The sequence below is a fragment of the Lactuca sativa genome, chromosome 6 (genome assembly GCF_002870075.4).
Source record: "Lactuca sativa cultivar Salinas chromosome 6, Lsat_Salinas_v11, whole genome shotgun sequence".
Classification (NCBI taxonomy): domain Eukaryota; kingdom Viridiplantae; phylum Streptophyta; class Magnoliopsida; order Asterales; family Asteraceae; genus Lactuca; species Lactuca sativa.
The window spans coordinates 16,001,680-16,012,543 of record NC_056628.2 but is presented as its reverse complement, the minus strand read 5'-3'; the positions used below and the strand labels follow the sequence as shown (position 1 = coordinate 16,012,543).

General features: G+C 39.9%; 1 protein-coding gene across 1 annotated transcript; it reads left to right on the top strand.

Moving 5' to 3' along the window:
• Positions 1-9,145: 9,145 nt before the first annotated feature.
• On the top strand, positions 9,146-10,605 carry LOC111913076 (blue copper protein). The gene is made up of 4 exons (XM_023908805.2): positions 9,146-9,464; positions 9,567-9,734; positions 9,916-10,089; positions 10,212-10,605. The coding sequence occupies exons 1-4, from the start codon at positions 9,278-9,280 to the stop codon at positions 10,469-10,471; spliced, it is 789 nt and encodes a 262-aa protein (XP_023764573.2). The 5' UTR covers positions 9,146-9,277; the 3' UTR covers positions 10,472-10,605.
• The last annotated feature ends 259 nt before the right edge of the window (positions 10,606-10,864 follow it).

Below are 10,864 nucleotides of genomic sequence, written 5' to 3'. Positions count from 1 at the left end.
TCTCAAGATCTTCATTCCGACTCTCATGCGTCCGACAGGTGGTCCTCCATTCCTGGATTCCCAACCAGCTTCTAACCATCTCGATTACATGAACTAACTGCTGGGAAAAGTTCTCGAACTCCCAATTCTGAACTTCTCAATCCATCCATCACTGTGCTACTACCATTTCTTCTCGGAGGCTGCGCACTCATTCTGGGTCTACGTGTCTCTTATCCATGAATACTCGGAGGGTTCTCCCCCACTTCAATCCTGCTTACCCCTTGCTGCTTCACACTCAAAAGAGATCCTGATCTTCACTACCATTCTGGAACATCTACTAGGGAACCCAAGCCTGCCAGGTAGGAATTTAACCAATCCATCCCAATCACTAACCACTCCGAACTAGTGAAACGAACCGAATCTCTCTCTCAACCATGCTACAGTTACTGCATCCTCCGAAACCTTCTCCATAAGAGCACATCCCCTAACTACCAACCAATTATCCGAGGTATGCAAATGGCATATAACATAATCACAAGCAAGCCACACTATAACCCAACACTTATACCACAATTTGATGCAGAACCATAACAATATAATCATGACATAAGCTGACAGAAAAACAAAAGTTACGTACCTTCATTACTCAGTGCTGCTCAAATCCCTGCTGAAATCTACCGGAAAACTCGGCTCTGAGCCGTAGGCACCCTTGCCGGGCCTCGACAACTGCTGGCGGTACTCGAAGTCCCAAGGGCAGGAGCTGGCACCTGCCCTGCTGGATACAAACTCGGACAGTGGCCCTTCTTGTGGCCCCTCTGACTGCAATGGAAACATAACGGATCAAGCCCCTGGGCGATGGTAACAACACAGTCTCTGCTAAAATGACCAATCTGGCCGCACTTGAAACACCCAGCATCGCCACCACTCCTACGCCTACACACACCCATGTGCGTCCTTCCGCACTTCCCGCATCGACTGCGGCTCTGATAGTTCCTCGTCCTCAAATCTGGACCCTTGGGCCTCTTACCCGAACCTGTGGCTACCTGAGTCTCATCAATTTTCCTTTTCCCTTCTGACTCCCTGCCCGACTCTCGCTCCTGCGTTACCCCAACGGCAACGCCTGCTAACTGAACAACAGATGTCTGATCCTGAAGCCTCACTATCAATCTATCAGTGATCCTCACGACCATGTCGGGCAGATCCTCGCGAATGGCTCGCGAAACTTCCTCAACTATCCAATCATGCAATGGTCTCTCTTGGAGACAAAATTCCCCACTCACCCCTGCCCCCTGATGGCAGGAAATAGAAATAGGATCTCCCTCCTTGATGGATCCCTGAACTCCATAAGATTCGGGACCTAGACGAGCCCCAATCTGTCCTGAAACTAACCCGACCTTAAAGGCCTCAAGATGACTGTCCATGAGCTCCACAATGGCCTCTCTAACCGAACCGAAAATCACTGGAGCCTGATCAATGATGTTGCGCGTAATCTCTGCGGAAATGAAATCCCTCATTTGATCATCAAGCTGCCCGGCTCTGAAGCCCGAGCCAGACCCCTCCTCGACACCTGAACTGCTAACTGGTATCTCGCGCAACGTCACCATGCTGAAAATATAACAAAATCCTGATCAATTTACATACTACTGCTGAGGAATTTCTCACTCACTACCCCATTCCTGGTTTCGTCTTGGCCCTTCTTGAATCGAGTACGGATCCTCTGCTTTCAGTAGTATGGGCCCCTACTACCTTCCACATCTATCCATACTTTCCTCAAGAGTTACCTCAACTCCACACAGTCCCCTTTACTCTTCTACTGATCTCTGCTACTCTCATCCTAGGCTTGCCCTAGGGAACCTCTGACTCTACCCACACAGTCCTCAGCTGCTGAAGGCCTCCTAGTAATGCCAATTAGTCACCACCTGAATACCATCACATGTGACGAGGCTCAGATAATCCTTCAAGTAAAAGACTCGTCCCTACAACGGTTGGACTCAAACGAGAGCTGCGCAATAGGGCCAAATCCAACACTATGAGATTATTCAACCCTGATCACATGTGATGAAACGTATTCACCTAATGGCTAACTCTCATCACTCAGAGTCCCACAAAGCACAAAGCAAGCAGCATTCGGATAAAGGAGACATACTCAGGCAAAACTATTCTCATAACGAGAAATTACAATAGCATACAATGTTAAGCTCGTGCTACCAGGCATAACCTAAACAGGCTATCCTACTGCTGTCTACTCAATACTAGCATGCAATTCTCATAAAACTGAACACATAAAGCAGGCACATAAGGCATCATCCTAGATCCTTAGTCCTATTCTAGCATGCTGTTCTACTGAAGCTGGAACTGAAACTGAAACTGGAACCGATACTGATAATCATAATATAACTTATATGGGTAAATTGGGAGTACTTACTTGAGCTCGGCTGATTGCATGCACCACACCCTTTTCTCTTTTCAAAACTCTTTTTGCTTTTTCTAAAATTGTTTTCTTTTCTCAAAATTCTTTTGTAATTACGATTTTTCTTTTGAAACTATATACCACTTCCTTAGTTTGAGTTCAGACACACTCAGGAGTGCGCCCGAATCCCTCAAACCAAGGCTCTGATACCAACTTGTAACGACCCAAAAATCACGACTAAAAATTTCTTTTAAAACATTACTAAAACTGGATTTATAAAACGTATCATAAGTCAAACATAACTTTCGAGTATTAAATTCAAAACATAATATCATTATCAGAGTCAAACATTCCCAGGCTAACTGACTATGGTGTGTGCTCTGCAATCTTCCCGAGCTCCTCTTTTGAAAACCGAGTACCTGAAACCAAAACTGAAAACCGTAAGCACGAAGCTTAGTGAGCTCCCCCAATCTACCACATACCACACGAAACATATAAAGCACATATTGGGCCTTGCCCACTACATCGGACCAAAGTCCGGACTAACTGGGGGCCTTGCCCCCCTGCATCGGACAGAAGTCCGGAAACTGACTGGGACCTTGTCCCCTGCATCGGACCGAAGTCCGGACTAACTGGGGCCTTGCCCCCTGCATCGGACCGAAGTCCGGACTAACTGGGGCCTTGCCCCCTGCATCGGACCGAAATCCGGACTAACTGGGGCCTTGCCCCCTGCATCGGACCGAAGTCCGGACTAACTGGGGCCTTGCCCCCTGCATCGGACCGAAGTCCGGACTAACTGGGGCCTTGCCCCCTGCATCGGACCGAAGTCCGGAAACTGACTGAGCAGAACATAACATAAACATATCAACTAGCATGAACACACGTATACTGCATACTACATCGGGCCGTAGCCCGGAACACATAACACATAATTCCTGTCTGAGCCACGAAGGCATCAAACATACTAACTACTGCATCAGATCAAAGTCCGAAAACTACTGCTAGCTAAACGGGCCGGCATTGTGGCCTTAGACCCGTTCCTACTGGAAGGAAACTCACCTGAACTGTTGAGCCCTGCAGATAAATCTCTGGCTGCTACTCGATAATCCCCTGAACCGCTGCTCCTCTAGCTCTCTGAGCTATCAATATACATATAACACTTAGTCTGACAGTCTACTAAGTCAACTCTGGTCAAAGTCAACCTTCCAGGTCAACCCTACTCGCCGAGTCTTCCTAAAGACTCGTCGAGTTCATAAGCTTAGGGACTTTCTTATTCGCGACCCGACTCGCCGAGTCAGTCCATGACTCGCCGAGTCCCACTAGTTCCAAGTCCTGTCCTGCCCAACTCGCTGAGTCACCACCCGACTCACTGATTCGAGTCTCAACTCAAAAGGGTTTAGGGTTTCGCGACCTGACTCGCCGAGTCCAAGAACAGACTCGCCGAGTCCAAGACAATCTTCAACCAACTCGTCGAGTTGTTCATCCAACTCGCCGAGTCCATGCCTAACTTCAACCGACTCGACGAGCTGTTCATCCTACTCGTCGAGTTCCCCCTCATCTTCAAGATACTCGCCGAGTCCACTCGAAGGACTCGCCGAGTCTATCCAGTCCTCAATCCATGCAGTGGCTTTTCGAGCCAAACAGAACTTCCAACTCATAGATCCATACTTCTAGGGCCTATTCCCCACGTAAAGTGGCAAACTTTACGTGTAGATTGAGAGATCTATGCTCAAAACACACTAAACTAGGGTTTATGGCAAACATGCTTCCTCAACATACCAAGGGCTGATACTTTAGGGGATTCAAGACCAAAACTAACATGGATCTGAGGTAGCAACCCCAGATCTGAACCTCCAACCCGAATTGGTTACAAAACATACCAATAATGACCAAAACTCACACATAAGAATAGTTCTATATGCAAAAAGGGAGTCCAATCAACAGCTTATTACCTCCAAATGATCTGAAATGTCTTCTCAATCTTGGATCTACAGTCCCTTCTTGCTCTTCCAAGGCTTTTCTTCCTTCTCCACGCTTATAGTGCTCTCTTTGATGCAAGATCTAGCTCAAAAACGGATATGGCGGCTAGGGTTGATGTTCTGGGGGTAAAGAGGCACTAAAGGAACCCTAAGAAAGAGAATGAGACGCTTAAATAGGCTCCAAGTCCCGGATTTAGGGTTTTCCTCGTTCAGACCCAACTCGCCGAGTCTCCTTGGCCGACTCGCCGAGTCGGTCGCTAACACCTCAACCCGGATCCCGCTCGGACTCGCCGAGTCCCTCCTTGGACTCGCCGAGTCTCTTCTTAAAATTGAGGTCTTCTTTCTTTTCTTGACTTTCCAAACTTTGGGGTGTTACACATGGATCATTAGCCCACTATACAAGAATAGATGATTTACACAATCAACCCCATATATTTAATTAGTCTCTTTTTGATCACTTAATTTTCCAAATTAATTCTTTGATCAATACTAATTAAATAATATTATTAATATATTAGAACTTATAATATATTAATAATCCTTAAGTGTCCTTTCTCTCATTTAGTTTATCCAACTGTTACAATGCCATGAAACCTAAATAGACCATGCTAACCGGGTCAAGTAAATTCTAGGAATAGTTATGAACTTAGACACCTAAGCCAACAATCACTCCATCCTTCCTCGTAACCTTTATCCTATTATACTTAAGTGATAAGGATACGACTTGAACTATTTCATTGACTTTGATTTCAGTTTGTTTTGTGGAGTGGGTACCACATCAACTAAATTATCAGTAAGAGTAGTCATGACAGGTGCTTCCTTTGATTGGTCACCAGGAGCTTCATTAGTGTGTTGCACATCTTCATGTGGTTCATCTAACTGTATCAGGATATATAACCTTCGTAACAGGTTTAGGATTCAAGATATAGGTGATTAGTCTTGTCTCACCGTGTTCTGTGTATACCTTCATCACTTTGTGCTCACTGACATATTGAGAAAAGATTACAATATCTTCATCATTTCCTAAAGGGCGAAGACCAAAGTGGAAGTCTCCACTAGGCATAAGAAAGGGGTAGTATATAACAAGAGGAACCCCGTATTTAAAATCTTTCATGGTTGCATCGAGCTCATGAACTGAAAACTCATCTATATCTACCATGTCAACATAGTTTACAATATCCTCGATGTAACAACATCAGGGTACTTGGTGAACTCACGTGCATAGTACAACTTAACGGTAAACAATGTTGGGTATCCATCCTCAAAAGAAGGAAAAAACAACCTCAGGTGAAGTTACTTTAAAAACATTCAAGAAATCAAAGTGGAAAAAGGCGAAATCACGTACCATAAGCAGCCTTGGGGTTGAAGGGTTTGTTTAACAACCTTACGTGCCACATTGGTATGTTCATCCACCGTTAATCTCTACGAATCGCAACTTAACTAACATAACATATTTTGTGTCTAGGGATTTTGTTGATCTTGCTTAACAACGACGATCTACTTTATTGAGGAGATGAACTACTTTTATTGAGCTTTAGCGGGAACGGTTACATGGATGAATGGACTGAAATACCCTAAAGTGACAGGGGCATGGGTATATTAACGGGAGCTTGGTAACGACTGTTAAGCCATTGGACCAAACTCGCAACAAAACGAAACTATTGGACCATCCTTGCGAGCCCAAACTATTTTGGACCAAACTTGCTAGTTTTGACATACCACAGGGACTATTCTTGCAATTTTGTCCATCCCTCTCAACCTATTTGTCATATCAATATCACATCAGTTTTTCTCTTTAATCTCTCTTCCATCTTTGTTAACCCATTTTTTTTATTTTTAAAATAAATAAAAATAAATTAAAACCATACAAAACTAATTTAAAAAATATAAAAAAACTATAAAACTTATTCACAAACGAATTAAAGACATACATACTATTTTAGTACATGTATACAAGCATAGTGTACAAGTATACAAATCATAGTCTTTAAAATGGAATAGTTTAAAAAACTCATTGAAACTATGGAATTAGTTGTACCACAAGAGGGAGGAGTCATCTATTTGGTATCTCCGATGCTAATGTAGTGTTTTTTTCTGATTGATCACCCATTTTTTTCAATAAGCCATTAAAATTATTTTTCCTTCTCAATTATATAATTATGTGATCTAATGCAGGAAGAGCCAATTAATTTTGGTGATGTGACATTTTAAATTATATTTTTATATATTTGTTTGGGGCCAAGTGACGACAAATAGACAATGTCTCTTCTTCTTCTTTGGACATCCTTCTCCTGAGACACCATCATTTGCTCTAATCTTCCCCTCTTACAACACCAACCTCCCTGTGATGTCTCTTTTGCACCAGTCGATCATTTCAAAGTACTGGTCAATTAGAAGTCCTTTTCTCATCCGGTACCCATTCGACCCCATCTTGAAAACCTCATGCATTGGTGTTTGTTCTTCCCTTGTGAGTAAGACAGAATGAAAGATTTAGAGGGAGAAAGTGAGTAAGATCGAAACAGGTTGATTCATGACGATAGTGAAACTTGGTGATTGCCACCATCTAATGAGAGAGCAAGTAATGTCGAACGACATCGAGCCGATTGACCACACTCTAGCAGTCAATGACGCCCATCCGAGCTGAGTGACCACACCTGACCGGTAGTTCGAGTTCTCCTGCTTCTTGCTTTTGTAATTGGAACTAGAGTTATATATGGAGACTATAAAGAGATCGATGGGTGAAAAACATGAATGATCGATAAACATAATACAGTGAAATCAAGTACAAAAAACTATAGAAAACAACGTCCGAATGAAATGATTTAGTGAATACAAACATATTTGTCGAAATGCTATTACTCTAAAAATATTTTCGAAAAAATATTGAAAGAAAAGTAGAGATGATGAAGTCCAGGAGATTGAACAAATTTATTGTTGAAATTAGTGTCGATGAAGTTATCGGAGGATAAGTATTGAACCTAATGTTGATATCCTCTGTTGGACCAAATATCTCTATCCACACTCTTCCAACTGTGTTCATGTAAAATTGTCAATGCTATCCAATTAGGGTTCGTAAATTGAATCTTTGTAGTGAAATACAATAACACAGATACAAAAGTGCATGCTATGTGTTGTATAAATCGATTGAATTAATGGGGTTTAGGCGAATAAAAGTGACATCGACGATTATAAATTTTTCTCCAGGGGCAAAGTTTTAAGAACGACCGTGTTGGGGAAATGGATGGTGGTGTTGCAGGTTAATAAAGAAGCTCATTCCAATATTTAGGGTTAATTAAACTTTTTTAGTTAAAAAAAAACTTAGAAAAATTAAAATTAAAGAATTATCGAGATGGATTCCATTTTTATATATAAACCGATAACTTTTGAGGTTGCATCCATACTTAACGGGTAAACTTAAAGTTTAATGACATATTACTTAAAAATAAAATACAATACAACAGTTACCAAACTGGAACAAAACACAAAGTATGTTATGTTGCAGTATCATTTTTCCAAAATCAATGATAGTACCGTCCACCTATAACATTACTAACTAAAATCAAAATTTATACGATGAAATTTTCATTTTTTGACGCCAAATTTTTTTTTTTGTTTGTATATAAAAGTTTTAATATTGACAACTTTAGTTTCTAAACACTTTTGGATTTTAGATTTTTGGCATAAAGATTTTGAATAGTGGAAGATTTAATCTCTAAGCAATTTTATATTTCAGATTTTTGCACAAAGGTGTCGAATATTGGCAGATTCAGTCTTTATAATTTAGTAATTTACAGAAAACATCATCATGACTTTGTTTTTTTTTACATAAACAGCTCATATGTTTAACATTTTCTAATTTCTATGTTGACAGGTTGACCATTGTTTAGAAAATAAATTACAAAAAATGTCAGAGTAATTCATATATAGAAAATGTTATTGTGCTCTTTTTACATAAACGGTCTATGTATTTAAAAATTTTCAAAAATAAGTCATAACTAATAGAAAATTGGTAGACTAAGCCCCGCTCTTCCCCACACAATACATATTTACAAGCTTGCTCCTTACACTTTCATAATTACATGATTGCTCCTTACACTTTTATAATTACACAAATTCGGTCCCCACACGAACTGAAAGTAGTAACTTACTAATTAAAACTAAAATACATATTTAATTTTGGATTTTTTTTTGTCTAATGACTCCAAGAGCCTCAAGATATAATAATTAATAATTCTTATAACCCATCTTTTTATATTTATCCAAATATAGGAGCCCACTATACCCAAACCCATCAAAGTACCATGGACAACCTTATCTTGCTTAATTATTATCCCATTTGATAAAAGAACAGGATGAAAATATTAGTCCCTTTGATAAAAGAAGCAATGAGAATACTTTCGTTTTGGAACTACAGTTATAAAACAAAGCCGTTTCACAAAAAAATAACAACAATAATAGAAAAAACCCAACATAATGAATATAATTATCTCTTACTTATTTAAGTTGAGTTTTTTTAACCAAATAATTAGATAATTAATTAAATTAAATTTACTAATAGAAGAGAGCGTTTGTCCAAATATGGAATACTTGAACGAGTCATTAGGCAACAAAATACGGTCTTCATTAGTTCTCGTGGTTGAAAGAAATTTAATGCATGCCTCTTCTTTCTATATTGGAGGTCCAAGTTCGATCTACCATGAAAAATAATCAAAAAAGTTGTGGATATCAACAAAGACTGGTCTCCACGAAGTTTATAACATCATCTTAAACCGTTTCATGCAAAAACTATTTGGTGCCATGCCATCCAAAACACATTAAAAATTCACTTGTCTTCAAAGTTTTTACGTAAATAGGCATATCGATCCATTTGCAATTCAAATATAAAAAAGTAATTAGAAGTTCATATATTATGTGTGTAAAAATGGCTATTAACAAGCCGACGATCATCATCTTGATCATAGCAACCGTAGCAGCTTTAGCTATTCCGTCCGCTTCAGCCACTGAGCACATCGTTGGTGGTGACAAAGGTTGGGTTTTCGGGTTTGATTATCAAACATGGGCACTCCAGCAGCGTTTCTATGTTGGCGATAAACTTGGTATGTGTCTGGCATCTTATATAAATTACCTAATGCATCAGTTATTTCTCTATCTATTCATAAGAAGTGTTTCTGTTAATTCTTATTCTCTTGATGATGTAGTTTTCAATTATCCTGTTGGAAAATACAATGTATTTGAAGTTGGTGATGCGGGCTGGGAAGATTGTTATGTGTCTAGTAAAAAAAAAGGACTCACGAGTGGACACGATGTGATAACCCTAGAAACCCCTGGAAATAAATTTTTCATCTGCCAAGCAAAAAACGATGAAGGTAGATCTCTTTTTGTTTTTGAAACCTAACTTGATTAATTACATCTTAACTGTAGTGTACATATAGAAAATATGGTAAACCCCTTAAGGGTTTAATTATGGCGTAGGACGAACATTGATATCTCTTTGACCTCTATATACATGCATAAAAAAAAAAACTAAACTACGCATTTGTTTAACAGGAAAAAGGTGCTGTGAGGAAGGTTCTATGAAGTTTCACATCACGGTATTCGTTCCTAATGACCCTGGTGCCCCGGGCAAGTTGTATGTTGTTGGAGATGATAAAGGCTGGACCCTGAATGTGGATTATCAAGCTTGGGCGAATGGAAAGAAATTCAATATCGGAGATCAACTTCGTATGCTCATTTTACGCTAGCTATATATATAATGTCATAACTGATTAACTATAAGCATCGTATGTCTTGAAGCAACTAGCTAGCTAACCGGTTAATTAAACATTGTGTATGTATGCATGCAGTCTTCAAGTATCCAGCCGGAAAGCATAGTGTCTTTCAAGCGATCGATGAAACTTCCTTTAAGGAATGTATCCCTCCTAATGCTGATGAAGGTCTCAGTAATGGATACGATATTGTGACCCTAGATGCCCCAGACACCTGGTTTATTTGCGGTGCCCCAGACCATTGTAAGAAGGGCATGAAGTTTTTCGTCCATGCATCTGATCCATCCAAATCACCTGGATTCCAAGGATCAAGAAAACTAATCCCACCAAAACTCTAGGCTTTGAGGATTGGATTCTCCCTTGTGCTGTGAAGAGTTATACCCTCGTACGTACATGATATATATTTTTGTGTTTTTCTTTCATATGTCTTTACTTTTGTGTGTTAATGGCTGGAGCCAAATATGTGGCATATATAAGCTCTTGTTGTAAATATTATGTGTAAATTAAGTGGATAGGAAGATCATTTTATGTATGATTTTGTTTATAAGGAAACTTAACTTGGATACAACCCTTGACATTGCTATATCGAGTATATATACTAAGAGCATCCACAATATCCACAATAGGGAGTTTAATGGAAGAGTTGAATGAGGTGTCATGCCTACTTGTCATTCAATGATACAACTTCACCATTGTAAAATGCGACCTTGACATTCAATGGATTTGGAGTT

Excerpts from the sequence above, each read along its gene's own strand:
- LOC111913076 (XM_023908805.2), top strand. The coding sequence starts at position 9,278 with ATGTGTGTAAAAATGGCTATTAACAAGCCGACGATCATCATCTTGATC. Across the intron at positions 9,735-9,915 it reads CCAAGCAAAAAACGATGAAG|GAAAAAGGTGCTGTGAGGAA; the intron begins GTAGATCTCTTT and ends TTTGTTTAACAG. Across the intron at positions 10,090-10,211 it reads CAATATCGGAGATCAACTTC|TCTTCAAGTATCCAGCCGGA; the intron begins GTATGCTCATTT and ends GTATGCATGCAG.